At 44.7% G+C, this 24,092-nt stretch overlaps 1 protein-coding gene across 5 annotated transcripts; it reads right to left on the bottom strand.

Annotated features, from left to right (window-relative positions):
* Nucleotides 1–596: 596 nt before the first annotated feature.
* Nucleotides 597–23,348, bottom strand: LOC142208747 (regulator of G-protein signaling 9-binding protein-like). Of its 5 annotated transcripts, XM_075277430.1 has the most exons (4): nucleotides 10,144–10,410; nucleotides 8,742–8,822; nucleotides 8,350–8,648; nucleotides 597–4,680 (listed from the first exon to the last, which is right to left on the bottom strand). In XM_075277430.1, the coding sequence occupies exons 3-4, from the start codon at nucleotides 8,612–8,614 to the stop codon at nucleotides 4,148–4,150; spliced, it is 798 nt and encodes a 265-aa protein (XP_075133531.1). In that variant the 5' UTR covers nucleotides 8,615–8,648; nucleotides 8,742–8,822; nucleotides 10,144–10,410; the 3' UTR covers nucleotides 597–4,147. The 5 variants fall into 5 exon arrangements, with proteins under 5 accessions (XP_075133531.1, XP_075133535.1, XP_075133533.1 ...); XM_075277434.1 differs by lacking the exons at nucleotides 8,742–8,822; nucleotides 10,144–10,410 and adding an exon at nucleotides 23,200–23,348; XM_075277432.1 differs by lacking the exons at nucleotides 8,742–8,822; nucleotides 10,144–10,410 and adding an exon at nucleotides 23,241–23,348.
* Nucleotides 23,349–24,092: the final 744 nt, after the last annotated feature.

The raw sequence follows: 24,092 nt of genomic DNA, 5'->3' as shown, positions 1-24,092 counted from the left end.
GGTTATATGATAGAGGAGAGAAGCTGAGCTCTGTGATATATAGGGTTATATGATAGAGGAGAGAAGCTGAGCTCTGTGATATATAGGGTTATATGATAGAGGAGAGAAGCTGAGCTCTGTGATATATAAGGTTACGTGATAGAGGAGAGAAGCTGAGCTCTGTGATATATATTGTTATATGATAGAGGAGAGAAGCTGAGCTCTGTGATATATAGGGTTATATGATAGAGGAGAGAAGCTGAGCTCTGTGATATATAGGGTTATATGATAGAAGAGAGAAGCTGAGCTCTGTGATATATAGGGTTATATGATAGAGGAGAGAAGCTGAGCTGTGTGATATATAGGGTTATATGATAGAGGAGAGAAGCTGAGCTGTGTGATATATAGGGTTATATGATAGAGGAGAGAAGCTGAGCTCTGTGATATATAGGGTTATATGATAGAGGAGAGAAGCTGAGCTCTGTGATATATAGGGTTATATGATTTCAAGCAGAAATTCTGAGTATAAAGCTGAGTAAACCCTGAGAGAACCCCTAGGAGAGATATTGAGAGTCCTGATCACTTACACATTAAGACGGTGACTGGTAATGCACAGTTGTCATTTATTCATACATTGCAGAAGGGATATCAGAGGGACAGCACAATGAGGTCCATGAAAATGTGCTTTACAGTTATTTGATAAAACATTGATATTTGGAGTTCTTAAGAACCACCCAGCTTCATTCTACAGTGGTCCATGTGGAATATTACATTAGGGCACATCGCTCCTAAAACAAGTTTAAAAAAAAACAAACAAAAAAAACACAATGTATAAAATGGATCTCCCCCTCCCTCTAAGATATAAGGGTGCAATAAGGAAAATAATTCTCTGTAAAATAAAATAAAAAAATAATAATATACAAAAGTGCTATCACAAAAGAAATGCTGCAGGTTATATCTGTCACAAAAAGGTGGAAAAATCAATTGAAGGATATAACAATTTAACTAGCTCATATCAAATATCATTGTGATTGTTAAAGGGATATTCTGGGGCTTTGATACGGATAACCTATTTTTAGGAGAGGTCAAAAATATCAGCTAGGTGAGGGTCAGACTTCTGGCACCCCCACCGATCAGCTAAGTAAAATGGCCACAGCACTCCACAGCTCTATACATTGTGTGTGGCTTTGCCTGGTTACTACAGTCACATTCAAGTAAATTAAAAATAGCTGTAGTGCCATTACCTTCAATTAAAGGGAGTCTATCACCTCACCAAGTATATTCAGCTGCGGTTGGTGCACTGGGGGCGGCCTTCAGTCCTGGGAGCACTGCTAAAGTAGGTCATCACAGTGGCAGGATCAACTCTAACTGTATGGGGTGGTAGAGGCAAGAGATGGAGAGAGTGGCAAGACCAGTGCTCCGGGTACTCAAGGCAAACCCCCAGTGCACCAACTGTCTAATTTGCATACGACTTCATGGCTTCTTTTCTCCAAATCTACAAAAGTGACATACATAACAGAGGTACGTACAAAGCTGCGCCTCTTCCACAGCTCCAAGGCCCGTTCAATCAGTTGATCAGTAGGGTCACCTACTAAAAGTCTGGGCCCCACTAATCTGATATCATAGACCTATCCTAAGTAAAGGCTATCAATATAAAAGTCCTGAAATGCCCCTTTAAATCATATCTAAAATTTCCAACAGCTTTTGGTTTCCTTGCAGCGTTTGTGTCATCAATCATTTCTCTTATATACTTTATTCATTGATTTTGGCTCCTTTCTGTGAAATCCTGTGCTGAAATTTCCCTAAGGAGTTGTCTCCCCTCCTATTAACAGCAGAACTCCTCATTGCGTCTTGCATGAAATATGCTTGTGGTACAGAGATATGCCCAGTTGAATCATCTTGGTGTCATATGAAGGATGAGAATCTTATCCTTCATATGACACCAGTACCACATTTCAAAGCCATAAGCCAGAGAGATGAGTCTGAAGTGAACCCTTCCCCCAGCCTCAGCTTCTCCTTATTACACTAGTACTCCCCCGTACTCAGGCAGAAGCAATGAGCAATAAAAAGGATTAGCACAGGATTTCCCAAAAAGGAACCTAAATCTGTTAAAGTTTATTACAGAATTTGTTGAAGTCGCAGGTGCTGCCAGAAAATCAAAAAGTTCTTCAAAAATTTGGGCATGCCTCTAAGATTCACAATACCCCAGTTAAGGAGGAGTAAAATAAAAAAAAAACCCTCTTCTATACTAGATTTTTTGAAGACATTTTGATCGTCAAGCCCATGATCTTGTCTACCCAGATAGATTTGTCTAGACGGCCATACCGCTATGTGCACTAACTATGTGTAAAACAGACTATGCCTGCAGGTAGACACCGTTCCTGAGATAGTTTCAGGTGACTGTAAAAATAATGCAGAGATTAGACCCCTTCACAGTCCTAGGTCACCTGAGATACAGACATTTATTCATTCCAATGTTCTTGGCCATCAGAAATGTAGACATCACTCCCTTCACTGCTTTAGGCCACTTGAGTTATAGAAATCAAACTCTTCATTGTCCTGAGCCACCATGGTTGCAGACATTAGCTCCTTCACTGCCCTGGGACACCAAAGATACAGTAATTAACTCCTTCACTGCCCTAGACCACCAGGTGTGCAGACATTAGCTCCTTCACTGCCCCAGGCCACTATGGTTGCAGAAACTAGCTCCTTCACTGCCCCGGACCACCAGGTATGCAGATATTAGCTCCTTCACTGCCCCAGACCACCAGGTATGCAGATATTAGCTCCTTCACTGCCCCAGACCACCAGGTATGCAGATATTAGCTCCTTCACTGCCCGGGCCACTAGGAATGTAGACATTAGCTCCTTCGCTGACCCAGGACACCAGAGATACAGGCATTAGCTCTTTCATAACCCTGAGCCACTAGGGATATAGACATTACCTCTTTCACTGCCCAGGCCATCAGAAATTTAGACATTAGAACATGCACAGCCCTAGGCCACCTGAAATGCAGACCTTAACCTCTTTACCGTCCTAGGCCACCAGGGATGCAGTCAACATTAGCTTCATCACTACCCGAGGTCATCAGAGGTTCAGGGTTGTAGACATTAACCTCCTTCACTGTGGTAGGTCAACAAAGATGTAGACATTATCTTCTTCACTGCCCTAGCCACCAGGGATGCAGGTATTAACCCTTTCACTGTCTTAGGCTACCAGGATACTGATATTTACCCATTCACTACCATAAGAGGTCACTACCATTAACTCCGCAGCTACTTTAGGTCACCACAGATAATACAGTTGTCCCATAATCCCAATGAACCATCATTGAGGCAAATAGACCCCAAACCTCTATGCTGAACTGCCCGATTTATTATCGCACTATATGCACGCACGCAGAATTTATCTAGAGCTAGATAGTAGATACTATAACCTGGACACTGCGTGGCACTGTAATGGTGTTGTACATAAACAGGTACCTTGCCTAGGAGTCAAATCCAAAAATCCTTTCCGGATATTATCAGAATGCTCTTAGGTCTACAGAAAGTGATCCCAATAATAACATACATAAAGGAAATTGCACAATTCCCTGATATAGTATTAAAAGTGAAACTTTTTACCGCAATGAGTGTAAATTTTCAATTAGCACAGACGCAACGCTAATGCTTGCACAAATGGAAGGGGACACGTGGGATAAAAGCCAAGAACCGGTTCAGTCGTCTTTAACATAGAAGTGATTAACAAAGAACATTATAGAGACAGACTGAGAACGTCTTCCAGTAAGTGCTTCATTACGTATGGACCCTGAGGAAGACTCCAAGCATGCCTCGTAATGGATTAGATTGTTCAGTTCACACCAGTAGTAAAAACAAAGGTCCAAAGTGGTGACTATATATAGATGTATACGCCGTCAATTGATTGTCCTCACAACGTGGAATCAGATCCGTCCCATAAAACCGCAGGATGAGCAGATATGGGAATTCTGCATTGTTCCGAGTCCTAACCAGTGAAGTGGCTCAAGAGTTCACTCCATGCCACAAAGTGAACCCCAACATCTGCTAAACAAAAGAGAGCAGACGCCAACCGCTCAATACCCTCTTGTATTCACATATCTTTGGCCGCCATGATCAGCTTTTTCACAGAGATCTCAACAATAGATGTACGTTACGACACCATACATAGTGGCCGAGCCAGTGACTGCCTTTGAGCGCAACAGCCCCTGCTAGAAATATCTTCTCCGGCCAGAATTTCATTGTCCGAGCCCTCGTCTAGGTCACAATTTGAGCTGATCTCTGCCCAAGCTTCCTCGGTGGCTTCCACTGTCCATATGGGGATGCTGACCTTCATCTGCATATCATGAAGCATTCTCTCCACGTGTTCGATCTGACCAGCCAGATCCGGGGAGCAGGGCCTCTCGCCTCTTTGGGCGTTCTCCCGTACTCTGGTGCTACTGGGTGATTTTATGTTGCGTGCTCTATAGGCGACTTCTGATGTTTTACCTATAACCCCAGTATTGACAAGTCTCTTCCGTCGTCCATGCATAGGAAAGAGTTGGCAAAGATGGTGTGCTTTACACAAATCCTGCTGGAAGAGCTCTAGGGTGGAGAGGAATAGCACCCATGTTCGTTCTAGCTCCACTCTGTCCTCCTGAGTCACCTCTTGCTCCATTAATAGGACCATCAAGGTGTTCATCAGATCTGTTGGCGAATAGACAGAAATCAGATTACACGTCACAAATTATATATTTTTCAATATAGCCGCTGCTCAATGACCAGGTACACCATGTAAAACTAAATTTCCCCTGTTGTGGCTTTGGGGTCGCCAGGGATTGAGGCCAAAACATAGACTCCGACTTCTCTATTTTTTACAACCTGACTTTCACCCCTGCTCCAACTTGTTCACAAATCGCCATAACTATGGTCAGACAGATCTGGTAAAGATTCTCTAATTCAGGGAAAAACTAGTGAAAGTAAATATGGAACAAGCTAGACATCTAAATAATTACACAACATTAATAAATCTATAATACAATTTCAAATAATTATTTTATTTTGAAGTCGGACTCGATCACTTTTTTGCCAACTCTGACACCAAACGCTGGTCCCGATTCATCTTCAGAGCCCTGCGGAAATCTGTCCAGTCTTGCCATGAATAGGGATGTTGTAAGGTGGTGTCACATGTATTAGAAGTCCATGACTGATGGCCATAAGCGGCCATATTTTATCAGATATCTTACTACACTCCCACATAGAGCCTGACTTGCAGACCTCCACCATCACGTTGTCTATGTAGACAATAATTGAGGCTGGGTTTTTTTAGATTTAGTAGCACTTACATGTTCCTCTTCTTCCCAACACTACGCCATTGTTATTTAATACTACTCTCTTGTTTCTGCGCTCCACCACTTTATCTATGGATCTGTCTACATGGTGTCTGTCCACCCACACCCTCTGAATCACACTTTGTCTCTCAAGATCTGTCTCTCTGTTATTATCCCAAGAGCGCTCTACATACAGAGAACTTTCCATCTATTCTGCCTCACAAGTAGTACCACAAATACTTGGAGCATCTGATGCAGCAGAAATATGTGACTGTGTGTATGGTGGCAAAAAGCCCCACCATCTAATGTGCAATGGAGTCCTCTTGATGCTCCTCCAATTGCAGATGTTGGAAATTAGGATCAAGCTCTTGGGTTTCAACATGGCCAATTTTTTCTGTTCTATGTGATGAAAAGTCACCTACATGTGGCAGCAACTTATTCCCTTCAAACCCTTAAAGGGGTTCTCTAGGGAGACTGAATACTTCCTTCCTTCAAAAGGTTTCTGGAGCCGAGCCCATGGGATCTGGGCTGGTTACAACCCTTGATCACGTGATCGACACTCCCCCCAAGTCGCTCTACCTCCTCCCTCATATCTCGTGTTCACAGGGGAGGCCGCGCTATGGCATCTGGCATCATGTTTGAGAAAAAAGCAAAGGGGAAAAGGAACAGTATCAGTACCCGTAGGTGCCCAGGTTTTGCTTGTTCCTCTTTCGGTTCATAGTCTGCTGCAGCATCCACTATATAGTGCCACGGCGCTACCACCGATTTGCTATTTAGATGAATTGAGAGGTGAGGTGTGATGTCATCATTGTTTGTCAGCAACCACCCTGCTATTGGTATTTCATGGGCATCTTCCTAAGCATGCTGACAGAGCTTACCTCGCACCCCACTAACCAATCCATCTGTGTATCAGATGTAATATACAGCCCCCAGACTCAGGTCAGGGGTCCGTATATTCAGTAGCCCTAGCAATGTACTTATGGATAGCTGCACTATATAAGTCCGCACTACTAACAATATATTAGGAAACTGCTCTCTACGCACTCCCCTAATGCTTCACTTCTGGGGGTCTCCCTAGCCTGATAACATTTTGTTCAGAAGCCATTACGTCATAAACCAAAATTAACTACTGAAATCTTTCTATTCTGAATTTTCTTAGCCATCAGGGGAAATATTCCATTAAAGTCTCCAGCTGTTATTAATATTAACATGCCGAGGGATCCTTCCCGGCAGCCATCATTACACCGTCATATCTTTGCGAGATGGAATGAAATGAAATCATTTTAATAGAGCAATAAGCATTTAAGGATAAGTATCCCGTGCGTGCAAATCCCCTGTCGACACATGGCTCAGTACAGTAGCGGGGTAGGATGACTGATGCCTAGGACAATATATATTATAATTAGGACCTGACCTGAGTGAACAGAAGAATAATATGTTCATAAGGATCTCCAAAATGGAAACTAGACTCTCGATCCTCAAACCAAATTCTGAAGATCTCCTCTATTTTCTTCTAGACTGAAACCAATTATGGACGATGCCTCTCAAGGAGAATAGAGGGAGCAGCAGAGGGAGTATTATCTATACACACTCCTGGGTGGCAACTCACCACACCCCTCCGCAGTCAGGAGCTAGCGTCAGCAACCTTTCGGCAAGCCAGTTATTCTAAAACTACTACACCCAGCAGCTCCCATAAATCCGCTGCCCTGTACGCACCTATATACAGCAGCCTGTCAGCGACCGCACAGCGGGGTGGGGGGCAGTAGGGTTAACACCTCTCTCACGAATGCACAGGTTCATGAAATGGGGGGAATTTACGAAGTCATGCACTCCAGATTTCCGGTATTAAAAAGCAGAGATTTGTGACTTCTTGGAACTATTTTACACCAGTGGCTTGTCAAGCCCATGTTTTCCAAATTTATCAAATTCAACTTTTTGAAAAATTGTTGCCATCTAACTTCAGTAGGGGGTGGGGGCTATAGAGATGGTGTAGAAAATGAAGTAACATCTTATGATAGATAGGATAGAAGTGTAAGACGTAAATGAGCCAAATGTATCAAATCTTGTGAGACATTTAATAAACGGCAATGCATAGTCCTGCAAAACTGACTTCAGAAATTCCCCCTAGTCGTGTGTCATGCACCGCCCCCTCAAATAACACAGTGTGCGTGTGTTGGGGGGGTTTATTAAAGGGGTTGTCCCACATCTGGTCTTTGCACGGAGCAGCTGTTCAGAGCTACATCTGATCCCCGTACTATACAGTATACAGAGTTGAAAACACAAAGCTCTGCACACTGTATAGTGGAAGGCAGAATTACTGTAGCTCAGCTTCCTTTAACTCAGGGACTGGCAAAGGGTTTAAAGACTACCTTTCATGTCCTCAGGCACGTGTGGTTATATACACACCGCTAGAAAGCTGACAGTGTGCTCAATTCAGTGCACTGTTGGCTTTCCCGTTATGTGCCCCGGGGCTGGATATATGGGGCCATTACCGATATCTGTCCACTTTTAGAAGGGCGTTCCTGACAGTCTAGCTGGGCTGTTAGGAATCTCCCTCCTGAGAGTACACGTCCATCATAACGGCACCGATATCTCCAGCCCCAGGGCAAGAGAGCCGACAGTGCGCTCAATTCAGTGCACTGTCTGCTTTCTAGCGGTATATAAAACCGCATGTGTCTGAGGACATGAAAGGTCCTCTTTGATACTTTTCTGGCATGAGTTCTATTAAATTTGACTGGCCAAGGCAACCTTGATCTCTGCCCCACTCTCATGTTTTTTTTAAAAAGTGCCAAACAGGGGGCAGAAACTAAAGTGCCACATCTTTACTAGCGTAGAAAGAATAGTAAATTCGGGTATATCAGTTTTACAGGTAGTGTTCCGATTCCACATAATAGAACTTATGGTTCATTTATATCAGCGATATTTTGGTACAATGGAGCAGTGCCAGCTTATAAAAGGAGGGATTCAAGAAATATATCTAGATATAGAAATTGCTGACAATGCATTTCCTTTGCACATTCTAGTCTTCCCACTAGGACGCACTCACCTGTGCTAATCTCAAAGGCTTTCTTCCTGCTTTCCTCCAGCTCCTCCCGTAGCCGCGGGCAGTCCGACGTACCCCCGACACACATCACCAGCTGCCGATAACACGCTGTCACCTTATTTAATGAGTTATGAGCTTTCTTGCAGTCCGCCACTGTGCCCTGACTGCTGCTCTCCGCTGTGTGCCCACGTATTCCCCGCAGTGTTAATGTTCTGGTGATGGGGTGCAAGTGAGGCGGTGCCGGGCTGGCACCTTCCTGGGCTGACATGCTTAATTCCTACCTTTCCTGGCATACGGGGTACCTGGCAAACAAAACAAGAAGAAATAACATATATTAAAATAAACCTGAAGTCAACAACTCTCTCTAAAAGCTTTGTATAAGTCTCTGCATTTACCTAAGACACTGGCGTGGGTATCTGTAGTCAGGCGCTGCTCTTTACACAACCCATCACTCCACAGGAATCAATAAACATTGCCTTTAACAAAGCCGGGCATATAATGAGGACGAGGATCGGTGGTGACTTGCAGCCAGCTTGTTGACATCTCACATTGATGAGTTTACTATATTTACAAGGCAGTGACATACAGGCTGCTAATCTGCCCACTGACCTCACCCTTACCTTCTGCCATCCATTCCAGAGTCGCTGTCTAGTATCACACGGCACTGTGGTTTGGTGCCACCTTAAGCATTATATTGGGGAATGACATTATTATCGCTCCATTTGCAAACAGAAGCGATCGCTACTATGGCACAATGCCCACCTGCCCCCGGGGCAGACTCATTCATAACATACAGGCTACGTGCATAACAGCATTAGCAGGGAAAGGGCTTCAGGATTGCAGTCATTTCCATAATTAGGATATATTCACACTTGGCAGATGCTTTGCAAAAATTTCTGCAACTAAAAATGGGGTCATTACGGCGGCAAGTGCACGGATTTCTGCAAACCCCACAGGTGCGAACGGATGTCACAGAAAGGTTTTATACAGACTTTAATAAGAAAAAAAAATGGACATGTCTAGTTTTTTTGCAGTGCAGATTTTTTTTCTTTTTTTACCACTGAAGTCTATGTAAAACGGATGCCCTTTCTGTGACTCCATTTACATATATTTTTGGCATGTGTTTGGCATTAAGTGTATAGTAATGTGAACCCAGCCTTAAAGGAGCAGAAACATTACAGTAGCATTATTGCCCATTATGCAATTCCCTAATATAATAGATGTAGTGACTCCATGCAAGGGCTTCACTACAGGGGTCCATCACTATCAGAAAGCCCCTTTATCTGTCATATGTGTATTGCTGCAATTGCCGGAGCAAACACATCTGCGGCATATTACGCTATGTAACAAAGCGCACAGGTGGGACCCCATAAACCTGATAAGGGGGTGTCTGGTCTTCATTCCTAGAGAAGCAATGGCTTATTTATGGGCGCTCTTCATCGGAGAGAAGGATATAAACCCAGTAAAGACGCCCCTATAGATGTATGCATACTGCATGGGCACCCAGCGCCCAAATTTTTGCACTAGTTGGGACCCTATAGTCAATGCTTGCGTATCTGCAGGTCTTTGGCACTAAAGGCGAATATTTGGGAGTGACCACCATTAAGACTTGTCCCAGATGCCGCCCATCCTACCTGTGGCACAGATGACTGCTCACCACTGGACTCCTATAGCCATGCCTGTCCCATTGCAGACCCTATTCTCCTCCACACATGGGCACCGGCTGTGCAAGTCTCAGGGTGGCATTTCAGCCCATCTTGTCCATGTTGGCAGAGTAGTGTCCGGCCTGGCACTTACCTGGCCCCGTCTCCTGTCACATCCCTCCGTGGGCCGCGGCTTAGTGCAGTGTGAGGCTCAGGCTGCGTGTGTAATAGGATAATGGCAGGAAGCAGCTGCTGTGCTGACTAAAGCCTCATGGAGCCGGATTCCCCGGAGGAGCTCGTCCGTCCCTCAGTGTGGGAAATACACAGCACCGAGCATAGGGCCCGCCTCCCGAGCCGCAGCGCCCGCTCCTCAGCCGCCTATGGGAGGAGGAAGGAGGCGGCGGCATCTCCACACACTCCTCCGTGCTGGCACCGACACCTCCAGACACGGCCAAGGCTGTGCGACCGGGGCTTGTCAGTGCTGTACTACAACTACCCCCGATAGCCTGTGAGGGTTGTAGTCTGCCGGCAGCCTCAGGTGGCATGGCTGGGTAATGCATGGCTAGATTTGCCCCAAGCACAGTTCTGTCTCAGGACAACAATATTGCCCCCACATACATAATGTGCCCCACTTAAGGAACCAACCAAAATGTTACCCCTTATATTGCCCTCACACAGTACAATGCCCCTAATACTAACCCCACACGCGTTACTACATAGTGTTTTACCTACTGATTTTTCTGAAATAGACTTGAGTAACCCCAGACACACTGTATAATGGCCAGTTAGTGGCCTCCTTCATAATATAATGCCCAAGTACTGCCCCCACACAGAATGACGCCTCCTAATACTACCCCACACACTGTATAATGGCCAGTTAGTGCCCCCAGACACAGTATAATGTCCCCTAACATTACCCCCACACACTGTATAATGTCCAGTTAGTGGCCTCCTTCATAATATAATGCCCAAGTACTGACCCCACACAGAGTGACGCCTCCTAATACTACCCCACACACTGTATAATGTCCAGTTAGTGGCCTCCAACAGTACAATGACCCTAAAAAGACCCCCGCCCCACATACACACACACACACACACACACAAAATGTCAAGTTAGTGCCCCTTCATAATATAATGCCCAAGTACTGCCCCCACACAGAATGACGCCTCCCAATACTACCCCACACATAGTATAATGGCCAGTTAGTGCCCCCAGACACAGTATAATGACCCCTAACATTACCCTCACACACATCAAGTTAGTGCCCCTTCACTGTATAATGCCCAAGTACTGCCCCCACACAGAATGGAGTCTCCTAATACTACCCCACACACAGTATAATGGCCAGTTAGTGCCCCCAGACACAGTATAATGACCCCTAACATTACCCTCACACACATTATAATGTCCAGTTAGTGCCCCTTCACTGTATAATGCCCAGTTAGTGCCCCCACACAGAATGACACCTCCTAATACTACCCCACACATAGTATAATGCCCAGTTAGTGCCCCCACACAGAATGACAGTCCTAATACTACCCCACACATAGTATAATGCCCAGTTAGTGCCCCCAGACACAGTATAATGTCCCCTAACTTGACCCCCACACACAGTATAATGTCCAGTTAATGCCCCTTCACAGTATAATGCCTTGTTAGTGCCCCAAGCAGTACAATGCCCCCTAATACCATCCACACACACTTTAACAGATAGTGTTTTACCTACCAAATTCTTTCTAAAATAATCTTGATTACCCCCACACACTGTATAATGTCCAGTTAGTGCAGTTGCATAGTTTAATACCCCTAGTACTACCTTTCAAGGTATAGTGTCCAGTTACAGGACAAAGCCCCCTTATTGCCCTCACATATAGTATACTGCCCTTTAGCGTTCTCCCGGTCTCTCCCATTCTAATGCCTCCACACAGTATAAGCCCCCCATAGTACCCCCACACACACTATACTGATCCCGTAGCGACCCCATGACAAATTTAATGCCGCTATACATTATTTAAAAAAAAAAAGTTTAGACATACACAGTATAATGTCCCCTATGGGCCAATTTGGAGAGCAAAAAATGAAGACTTGAGGCAGATTTTCGCTGTATATTCCTCATCATTTTCCAGGCCCTCTGGCTCCCCATGGCGGTATGCCAAAGCAGATCGTCAGTATTTCGCCATGCCTTTCCACCACTTATTAGACTCACATAAATGACCAATATCAGAATCCACAGCAAGATAGAGCAGGAAGCATATTATATCAGTGTCCTGCTCCAGTCTCTGTCTCCCATAGGAAACAATGGGAAGCAGAATCAGCCACTGGTATTGAGGCTCAACATCACCTCTGTGAACATCACCATGTGAACATACCCTTAGTGTTCACGAGGAGAGGTGAGTATGGGTTAATACTGGCCATTACCTAATGAGATAATGTTATGTTCACGCTTGCATTGTCTCATCTGTTCTTCTGGTCCATCACAGGACCAAAAGAATGGAAAAAGGAACCATCAAATTACGGACAGCAACGGATCCTTAGGGAACCCAGTGACTATAATGGGATGCCTAGGGTGTCCATTTCTTTCCTGAAATTGCTGGATGCAAAACTACGGTTTCCAAGAATTTTTTTGTCTGGGCTTTCTGAATGAATGGAGATTCTTCTACAGATGTGAACATGACTTAATCCTACGGGTATTGGCCAATTTAAAAAAAAAAAGCAAAATCTCCATTCAATATGTGGTCAGCAGGAAGCCCCAAATCTATAGGGCCACATGCAATTCCCCAGGGTTCATGGTGGGAAACATTGCCCCGACTCATTTATGACAAGGCACACACCACCCGATAAATGAGATGCACCCTCTACTGGTCCAGTTGACCTCAGGAAAAATTATGTAGAGAATGTCAATTTCCAGCATTGTGTACGGCATGGCACAAATGAGGAAAAAGCTAGTTGGACTGATGGTCCCACCACTTGCATGCCCTCACCATGCCCCCTTTTTAAACTTGGTGTGGGCAGCACAGAATTGAAAAAGTAGCAAATTTTTGTGCAAATGAAAAAAAAAGATTTGTTTAAAAAAATGTATTTTTTTTATACCTTGTATGCCTGAAAACTGGTGTGCAATGCATAATAAATCTGCCCAAACTTTAGGGACCCATCGGTAGCCTTATGATAAAAGATACTAGATAAAAGATAATGAATAGCTATAAACCCAAACAGGGGTCAGAGCCTTCCAATCAGAGCCCATTGGGTAATCTCAGGAGTTATAAAAATTTGTACCGAAATCCTCATGTATATGCATGGAAATCCACATGGAAAATTTGCACCAACTATGGCAGATTTTGGTGCAGATTCAAATCCATAATTAATCCTGATCATGTGCATGATTCCTATAGGTGCCCTGGTAGCGGCAGTATTATAAATGGCACATGAAACATGAGGGCCCTGTCATAGATATAACTCTGCAATATAATGGCATTTTAAGGCGACCACAAATTCGGGAGAGTGGGTTCGGTTTATTAACCTTTCTGTACCATTTCTTGAACCACAGATGATCCACATCATTTGTTTTTGCAGAAAGTGGGCAGAGCGGGGCAGAAAGCAAAACGGGCCAGGGTGGGGACACCACAGTGAGACAAATTTATTATAACTTACACCAGGCAACTGGAATGTACACCGGAACTTCCTAATAATTCAGACGTGACTTGCACTATTATTAATAAATTCCCTCCATTGTGTGCATAAAAGTAGCAGAGGAGTAGCTTAGTGCTCTGGAGAAGAGCACATAACTTCACAATAAAGATGTCATTAAAGGGATCCTATCATTAAAACTCAATTTTTTGTCCCTAACACGTAGGAATAGCCTTAAGAAAGGTTATTCTTCTCCTACCTTTAGATGTCTTCTCCGCGCCGACGTTTGGTATAAATACTGGTTTTTGTCGATATGCAAATGAGTTATCTCGCAGCACTGGGGGACGTCGTCCCCAATTCTGCGAGAGAACTCTCCAGCGCCGCCTCCATCTTCTTCAGGAATGGGATCTCTTGGCATCTTCCTCTGGTGCTGGCGGTCAAACTTTTAGGCCTTGGGCGTAGGGCAAAGTCGACTGCGCATGTCCACCGGCCACAAGAAAATGGCCGCTTACGCAGTCCGAAACCTAGAAGTTTAAAGCCAGTACCAGAAGAAGACGTGAAAAGAGCCCGTTCCTGAAGAATATGGAGGCGGCGCTGGAGAATTTTCCCTCAGCATTGGGGACGCCACCAGTGCTGATTGAGTTCTGGGGACCGCCCCCAGTGCTGCAAGAGAACTCATTTGCATATCGCCAAAAACTGGGATTTATACAGAATGGCGATGCGGAGAAGACATCTAATGGTAAGAGGAGAATAACCTTTCTTAAGGCTATTCCTACGTGTTAGGGACAAAAAATAGAGTTTTAATGATAGGAACCCTTTAAGTTATATGATTACCTTATATTACTCACAGGCTCAGTTTTTTTGTAATGTCCCTTTAAAATCACATTTGGGCAATATGAAAAAATAATTCAGATGTATACTGTATGTGCCCATATGACTTTATGCGCCAAATATATGCCACCTCTGGGACATGCACTTATCTCCAGAATGCGGACCCCTTAACTCCCTGTCTTGCTGTGAATGGAGTGATGGCCCTCTATGCACAACTCTTTCTATTCACTTCTATTTGTGTTCCAAAAATAACAGGGCAATTTAGGTCATCCGTTTTTGGAATTCATGTAGAAGTAAATGGAGAGAAAATCATTTTTTACTTTACAAAATAAGTAAAAGTACGAGCCACATCCTGGAGTATAGACTCACATCAGTTCTGTTTATCTACCGAAGGCCATGGCCACACCGAGACCATTATAGTGCTAGGAAATTGATTTTAAGTATCGAGCAACGGCTGCCATTGCCTCGTGTACAATATTGTAGGTTGTAGCTTTCACTCAATTGTTAAAATCAATCAGTAGCGCTATAAAAAGTCTCTCTAGCCCTGACCTTAGGGTCTGTATTGGCAGCTAGCACGTGGATTTCTGCCGGCTTTGCTCAGATGAATGGTGCAGTTGCAAAAATTTCTGCCCATGTGAATTCACCAGAGAAACCTAAGTTGGCTATGAGCGTCTATAAATGTTATTGGAGAGAATATACATGTAAAAACTGTTGTCTCGGCACATCATCGTGGATGAGAGAATAGTAAAGGGTAAGCTACTGTTGTAAAAATAACTAAAAAAAAGATACAACATATCAGCTATGCTTGCCTAAAGATAACTATATAAACAAACATATACAAGCCAATGCAGACCACATCTGTATACAGCTGTTTCCGGGTTCACGCCCATCATCAGTATATAGCATGGTTATTGAACAGCAGGATGACGTGTCTTAGATTTAGCAACTCGGGAGAAGGGGGTAAAAGGTTTCTATTAGGAGTCTGAATATTTAATCATAGTTGTAACCATCATACTTTTCAGTACAGCACTGCTCACAGCCATTGCATTAAGGTTGCTATACCTACCAGTCAATCTGTGGCTGGGTCTGCAGCCAGTCAGAGCTTTGAAAAACAGAGCCAACCATAGTGATGAGCCACCCTCAATGTCCAATGGTAACCTGTGACGTGGTATTTATACCAGGCATTGCGGCTCCTCAAGTTCCTCCTGCTTCTCAGAAGTTATCTGCTTTTCGGTTGTATTCCTGGTTACTGATTTTGGCTTTCCTGGTTATCCCATCTCTCGCTACTTTGGCTTTATCTATTTACTCCTGGACTTGACCCTGGCTTGATATTGTTATTCTTCTGCTTTCATTTTGAATACCCCTGTGCTCTCCTCATTTTGACCCAGCTTATATGTTATACCCCGTCTGTTGTAGGTTAACCAATCTGGCCTTTACTCCCCATCTGCACCTATTTTGTGACACCAATGTTGGCATATACCGTAACCTGGGTCCCAATCCGCAAAGTCCATCATGCTTTGCAGCGGTCTCTCAGGGGTGCCTTAGGCTCTACTATCCAGACCTGTGTTGGATTATTAGTAGCTTGTTAATGTCTTTAATCTGCCAGTTTGCCATACATCGCTGTGTCTCTTTAAAGAAAAACAGAATCCCAACTGAGCAGATGAAAGGGGCAAGAACCTTGAAACAGCTGTCTACAGATGACTGAATTTATATACTTTCCCTTGGAGCATTGCCTGAAAAATAAGTCTCCAAACACAGCTGTGTCTCTTCAATCAGGTCCAATACCCCCTGAACCAAATGTAAATGAAAGACTAAATGAATAAAGTCCATAGAGCTATCACTGAACTGTATTGTCATTTCCATAGATAGTAATACAGCAGTGCTCCCAAATCTAATCCAGCTCAATGTATCAATAGACTGAGCTTCAAAATTTAAAGGGAGTGTATCAGCAGGGGGAACTCAAGACTCCTCTGCTCCCTGGTTCTGTGATCCAGCTGTATTTTTGACAACCGGGTCAGCAGAACCTGGGAGAACCGGCTGCATCTTAGGAGGACCTTAGGATAGGCCATCTCTATTAGGGCTAGTTCACACGTGGGCAAAGGGGAGGTTTTTGACAGCGGAATTCGCTTCAAAAACCTCTCCTTTAACATGGTGGTCTATGTAGACCACTAGCTTTTTTTTTCCTCCTAGCGTTTTCCGCCTGAAGAAGCGACATGACCTTTCTTCAGGCGGAAAACGCCTGAAGAATTGCATAGAAGTGAATGGGAGGCGAAAACCGCGCGGTAAAAAACCGCGCGGTTTTTTGCACACAAAACCGCGCGGTTTTCGCCTGCAGTTTCTATAGCACATATAGGAAAAAAAAAACCTAGCGAAAACCGCTAGCGAAAACCGCGTCAAAAACCTCGTCAAAAACCACGTGGAATGCAAAAAACAGCGTCAAAAAAACTCCTCGAGGTTTTTTACCTCGCACAAATAAGCTAGGCGGTTTTCACGTGTGAACTGACCCTTAGGGTAAGTTCACACAGCGGAAACCTTTTCCGCCGTATGGCTCTTTGGTGCGGGCCTAATCAGGAGTGTGTCTCGAGCCACGGACACCGTGGCTGACTCATTCACAGAATCCGTGTGAGAATAGAGCATGCCGCTTTTTTTACCGCTAGCTGAATAGCGGGAAACAAAAGCGAGTGACTCCCATTGAAACGAATGGGAGACATTTTTACAGGTGAATTTTAAGGCGGATTCCGCCTCAAAATCCGCCTGCAAAATACTCTGTGTGAACGTACCCTTAGATTGGTGGTGGTCCCCCTGCCGATCAGCTGTTCAAAGGGTTGACAGAGCTTATGTAAACAGTATGGCCTCTCCATTGTTTATCTTGGTCGCTCTATACATAGTTGGGGGTATGAAAGTGAATTGTCTGGAGCTGCCATACCCTGCACCACCGCTACTATATGTACAGCATACAGGTATACAGATGAGCGTAAACAATGAAGAGACTTGCACAAGCCCCATGGCCCCTTCAAACAGCGGATCCATTGTGGTACCAAAAGTTGTACCCCCCCTTCCCAACCAACCTGATGCCATTGATGCCATTACCCTAAGGATAAGACATTGCTTTGCCCCTTGGTGATTTCCTTGCAGTATTTTCAGGTAAACAGACTGATACATCTTGGAGGTGACATCTGTAGCTTATTTTAGCACACAAGTCCAGGCCTGTACGTTGTCTATCAGAGTCCCTGAACGCTACTGATGCCTATCCTTAGGGGATTTCCTCCTTTTCCATAAATCTATACACCCCCTCCCTTTTCTTTCTTTCCATTGAAGTGTACTTTTCAGCTTCGGAAAAAGATGCAGCTTGTGGGAGACGAAGTATACGGCTCTGCAACGCGGGAGCATGGGAGAGACCTGCTGCTTCTCGCACCAGCGTTACCTGGCAACCAGGCGGCTATTAACCCCTTCTACAACTCCATAACTGCGACCGGTACAACACAAAAACTATCTTTCCATCATTCATGTATTGCCGTACGCCATCCGCTGCCACTTAAAAGAGCGTGAACAGAATATACAGGGCCTAGAGACATTTCGATATCGGAAACAGCCGTTTAGATGTTTTTTAATGCATTGCACGTTTGGCAGTCTGCTGAAAAACATTGCAGACGTTACAAATGGCACAGATGACAGACTGCCAGTCTAGATCCGACTGATGCCAACAATAATGAATATTTCTGTTATTATCTATGGTAGCGCTAGAGTAGGATTATTGTTACCAGCAGGCAGCACATTCATGCTAAGGCCCCACGTAGCGGGCTGTAGCGAAAAAGCGCAGTGGGAAAAATCATGGCGGAAATGCATTGCTTTTTTCCCGCAGCGCAGGTGTCCTCTATAGACTTTCTGCTTCAGTTATACCTATAGGGAAATCGCCGGCGTTTCCGTAGGTATAATTGATATGCTGCGATTTCCAAAAACGTTCCGGTTTTGGAAATCACAGCATTTCCGCTGCGCATATTCTGTGCTGATGGGATTCGCTGGACATTCACTCTATTTGTAGTCTATCAGTCTGCATGGGAGCTGCATACACTACTCAACCTATTTGTAATCAAAACTAAATGTAAAGTGTCTTCATTTTTTTTCTTATTGTAGATGGAGCACTAAACATTACATCTCAGGCTGGAAACCTAAAAGTGGATTTGGCAGACAGGAGAACCGTAAGTTTTTCCCATTTCTTTTGAATCCACTCCTGGCTTTGGCTTAAAAAACCGAAACAAAATCTGCTACAACAAAAAAAAGCTGCATTTCTGCAACATGGGTCCTTAGCCTTAGGAATTACAGGAACGCAATAAAAAGAACTTCCTAAATATTTCCCATTCCTTTTGTAATGATGCAAAATATAATGGGGAAAGAATTCCTCAATATATAAACCAGCCACGCGCTCCTTCGATGTAGACAAATATTATTATTATTATTAGTATTTTTGGTACTCTATGTACCAAAAATACCCCGAAACGCGTCATCTTTTACAATAAATCTTCTCTTGTCTACATATCCGTGTATCAATATTTGTCTACACTGAGGGAGCGCGTGGCTGGTTTATATATTGAGGAATTATTTCCCCATTATATTTTGCATCATATATTCCGACCCAAGAGTCGTCGTCGGTGGACGCTGCCTATTATACTTGGTTAATATTCTTATTTTGCGCCCTACCAGGCGCAACAAGAGCTCGGCTTGAATTGAAATTTCCTGAGGTTTCAAGGTCTCCTAATAAGCGCGGTCATACTTGATCAATTGCATTATAGGACCATTCCTTTTGTAGCCACTCCTGACTTTGGCTCACAAAACCACAGCAAAATCAGCAACAAAAAACGCTGTGTTTCTGCATCATGGGGCCTCAGCCTTATAAAGACAGTGCCAGTTTTCATATCTCCTGTGCTGGCAGAGGATGCACTTGAGATATAAGAAGGGGCACACCACAGCATAAATTAGGTACAAAGTCCACCGAGTCAAGTGCCTGCAGCGAAATTGATACCAGGTTATAGTAGGCGTAGATCTCAGAAATCAGTAAACTGGCATAAATGATCATAAATTTGGCAAGAGTAAATATGCCCCATTATGTGTCTTTACCCCTTGGGACTTCCGATACAAGAGCAGCACTACAGGTCCCAAAACTTACTTTCAAGAGCGGGAAGTCCTGCGGCACATTTATTGTAATAATAATTATAATAATAAATTTTATTTATATAGGGCGAACATATTCCGCAGCGCTGTACAATTTGTAGGGTTCAAATACAGACAGAAAGATACATTACAAAGAAAGTCATTTCACACAATGGGACTGAGGGCCCTGCTCACAAGAGCTTACAGTCTATGAGGTAGAGGGGGTGACACAAGAGGTAGAAGGGGCGGTATTACTTATACAGAGGTCAGACACTTCTGTAATAGAGGTGACTGTCAATACACAAACATAAAACTTTATGAGCCGTCGACAGTCATGTCCTTTAACATGTGGATGGAGCTTGGACAGATAAAGTTATCCTGAGATGACATCATATCATGTGGGGAAATGTGGGAGCGGGGACAGAGGAAGGTTAAGGGTTTACGTTAGAAATTGTGATAGGCTTGTCTGAAAAGATGCGTCCACATTACAGTTGTGTGAAATTGGATTTAAAGGGCTTGTGCCATTATGGCACAGGACAGGGGATAAGTATCTGATTGATGGGGGCACAATCACCAGGTTTCCCAGGAGACGGGAGAACAGGGGACCAAAAGTTACCCTTAAAGCCTATGTGAGAATGGTGCAAAAGTGTGTTCGCATGACCGAAACTCCAATCACTTCTATAGGGCTGCAAGCACTGACAGAGATTATCTGTCGCAGTTTTGGAAATCGCAGCATGTCAATCATACCTACAGAAACGCCAGCGGTTTCCCTATAGGTATTATAGAAACAGGAAGTCTGCAGAAGGAACCTCTGTGGACTTTCTGTAAAAAGCGCTGCAGAAAGAACCACAACACTTTGTTGCTGCGGCCCGCTACATGGAACCGTAGCTTAAAGAGGACCTTTCACCACTTTTGGGCACATGCAGTGTTATATACTGCCAGAAAGCCGACAGTGCGCTGAATTCAGCGCACTGTCGGCTTTCCCGATCTGTGCCCGGTGTACAGAGCTTACGGTGCCGGTACCGTAGTGCTCTATGGTCAGAAGGGCGTTTCTGACCATTAGCCAGAGACGTCCTTCTGCCTCGCGGCGCCTATCGCGCTGTGCTGTGGAGCGGGGAGGAACTCCCCCTCCCTCTCCTGATAATACTCGTCTATGGACGAGCTGTGTGAGCAGAGGGAGGGGGCGTTCCTCCCCGCTCCACAGCACAGCACGATAGGCGCCGCGAGGCAGAAGGACGTCTCTGGCTAATGGTCAGAAACGCCCTTCTGACCATAGAGCACTACGGTACCGGCACCGTAAGCTCTTTACACCGGGCACAGATCAGGAAAGCCGACAGTGCGCTGAACTCAGCACACTGTCAGCTTTCCAGCAGCATATAACACTGCATGTGCCCAAAAGTGGTGAAAGGTCCTCTTTAAATGTTTTAAAAAAAAGTTGACCTGCAAATAAGTAGAGTGGAGTAGGGTTCAGCGATTGGAATGAGAAAAGATCGGATTCTGATCGGTGATCGAGTAAATTTCACGATCGGGATCGGATGGAAAATGATCGGAAATCAAATTTTAAAAACAATCCTGAAATCTCAAGATCGGCTCAACCCTACTCCATAAACATAAAGTAACTAGGGTTGAGCGATCGGGATCGGAAAAGATCGGATTCCAATCAGCGATCGAGTAAATTTCACGATCGGGATCGGATGGAAAATGATCGGAAATCGGATTTTAAAATTGATCCTGAAATCTCAAGATTGGCTCAACCGTAGTGTGTAGTGCTGTCTATGATTATCACAAACATCGCACACCAGCAAAATGTAGATGTATGAATATCACCTTAGCCATCATGCATACAACCATAGCTTATTTCAGTAAATTATCCACATGTACGGGTCCACTATTGCAGATAATGTGCCGACCATTCTTTTCTACAGGCCCATACACACATCCATGGTTTTTACAGTGCCTGGACTAGGGCATAGAAAAGAGCCATAAAATATGGCGCAGGTCCTATACCAGTCCGTTTTTACATTCAGGCAAACGGATACCAATGCATGTGCCCAGTGGCATAACTAGGAATGGCGGGGCCCCATGGCGAACTTTTGACATGGGGCTCCCCCCGCCAACCGACACCGACGTCGAAGACCTCGACCGACCCCCTCCTCCGCACTCTATTATGTCCCTTAGTAAGCCCTGCACACAGTATTATGTCCCATAGTGGCCCCTGCACACAGTATTATGTCCCTTACTGGCCCCTGCACACAGTATTATGTCCCTTACTGGCCCAAGCACACAGTATTATCCCCCATAGTGGCCCCTGCACACAGTATTATGGCCCTTACTGGCCCCTGCACATAGTATTATCCCCCATAGTGGCCCCTGCACACAGTATTATGTCCCTTACTGGCCCCTGCACACAGTATTATCCCCCATAGTGGCCCCTGCACACAGTATTATGTCCCTTACTGGCCCCTGCACACAGTATTATGCCCCATAGTGGCCCCTGCACACAGTATTATGTCCCTTACTGGCCCAAGCACACAGTATTATCCCCCATAGTGGCCCCTGCACACAGTATTATGGTCCTTACTGGCCCCTGCACACAGTATTATCCCCCATAGTGGCCCCTGCACACAGTATTATGTCCCATAGTGGCCCCTGCACACAGTATTATGTCCCATAGTGGCCCCTGCACACAGTATTATGTCCCTTACTGGCCCCTGCACACAGTATTATACCCCATAGTGGACACCCATAAACAATTATTATACTCTGGGGTCTTTTTAGACCCCAGAGTATAATAATCGGAGACCCGGGGGAATAAAAACATTAAAAATTACTGTTTCTTACCTGTCTCCGGCTCCTATGCTGTCTTCTCTGCTGGCGTCCTTATGAAATGACGTCAGACGTCACATGACCCGGGACGCAGGCCGGGTTCATGTGACGTCAGAAAGGAGGCCTGGCAGGATCGTGTAGAGGTAAGTAACACTGTTTGTTATGTTCCCTTACCTCTCCCGATCCGCCGATCATTATACTCGGGAGTCTGCAAAGACCCCCGAGTATAATGATAGTATTTGTGGGGCCTGCGGTGTCACTTGCCGATCCCGGCCCAGCCAGGATCGGCAAGTGAATAGGGGCCCTAACGACCTATTTAAAAAAAACAAAAACGCAGCGGTAGTGGCTGTCACCGGGCCCCCTAATGGCCCGGGCCCTGTGGCAGCTGCCTCCGCTGCCTCTATGGTAGTTACGCCCCTGCATGTGCCATCTGTTCTGTTATCACTGACGCTTACACTTGAATAATTGGACAGAGATGCAAAAACAGACAGATATATGACCTGCACCATATTTTGTGGCTCTTTTCTACAGCCTGAAACACAGTTGTGTCTGCATGGGGCAATAGTGACTTGTTAGTCCTCGCCAGTGCGTGTAATGGAAACATTGGCCGTATGAAGACAATGCATAGTTAGCTCCAGCCATTACGCCAGTCATAAAGCCGTCATCTCTGGGATTTTCGGTGACATGCAAATATCAGTGTTAAGAAGGCAGTGCTTTATTTCAGGAGAAAACGACAAGACAAATAAGATTTTTTCCAGGAGCCTAAAAAGAACTGACCTTCGCCTTGCCCCAATTTGTAGAATATCATGCGGTCCTACCTATCATATTCTCCCTTGCGGCCATATATCAGTTATTGCTGGTGGAGATGATAACTTTTCCTAGTTCAGGGATGTTTGTGTTCCTGCTCCCTTCTTCTCTTCTCCCTCCCTCTGTTCTCTGCTTCTCTCCCCACATGGAATGTATCTATTTTGGGAAGACACTACACGTCCCCCTCCTCCGTCCCTATGGGCTGACTCTCCCTAATTATAAACAAGCTGAAGAGGGACATGTAGGCCTGCAGGCTCAGAATAGTTCACATTCCTCTGAGAAAAAATCTCTAAACGCTGCACCTGCCTCTAACCATCCCACACATGTTGAGCAGAACATCTTACAGCCGGGGGGCGCTATACATCTTTCAAATAATGTGCATACAGCGTCTTTTTGCTGTTCTTGGAGAGTGATTGAACAATTGAGTTATTTCGGTGACAGTTAATTGAGGACTAAGATGTTCCGTTTTTTACCCCATATTTTACTTCCATTTTCAGCACTGTGACAGCCAATATGGGAAGTATCCAAAGGTTAATTTTGGAAAACTTTCCACCAATCATTTACTAAAAACTCACCTTTACACCTTGGTTCAGAAGGAGTATTGGTTCTCATTGAGGAGACGTAGTGGCCAGAGGGAGATGTGTTTTGAGAAACTCTCATCTGGTTTGTTATTTTCACCCCTCATCCATAAATAGTAGGACACAGGTTGGCTTGGTGACATGCTTTTAAAAAGAGGCACGGGTACTAGTTTTCACTGAAGAGACCCAGCGGATGTATAAGACAAATTTTTCAAGCAATGACCCATGGGAAAGGTGTATGCAAACTGGCACTTCCAAAAGCAATAGCAATCCAACCTGAAACAG

Source organism: Leptodactylus fuscus, chromosome 6, assembly GCF_031893055.1.
Source record: "Leptodactylus fuscus isolate aLepFus1 chromosome 6, aLepFus1.hap2, whole genome shotgun sequence".
Lineage (NCBI taxonomy): Eukaryota > Metazoa > Chordata > Amphibia > Anura > Leptodactylidae > Leptodactylus > Leptodactylus fuscus.
The sequence above is the reverse complement of the archived record's forward strand: the minus strand, read 5'-3'. Positions and strand labels throughout refer to the sequence as shown.

Excerpts from the sequence above, each read along its gene's own strand:
- LOC142208747 (XM_075277434.1), bottom strand. The coding sequence starts at position 8,614 with ATGTCAGCCCAGGAAGGTGCCAGCCCGGCACCGCCTCACTTGCACCCC. Across the intron at positions 4,681-8,349 it reads AGCCTTTGAGATTAGCACAG|ATCTGATGAACACCTTGATG; the intron begins GTGAGTGCGTCC and ends ATTCGCCAACAG.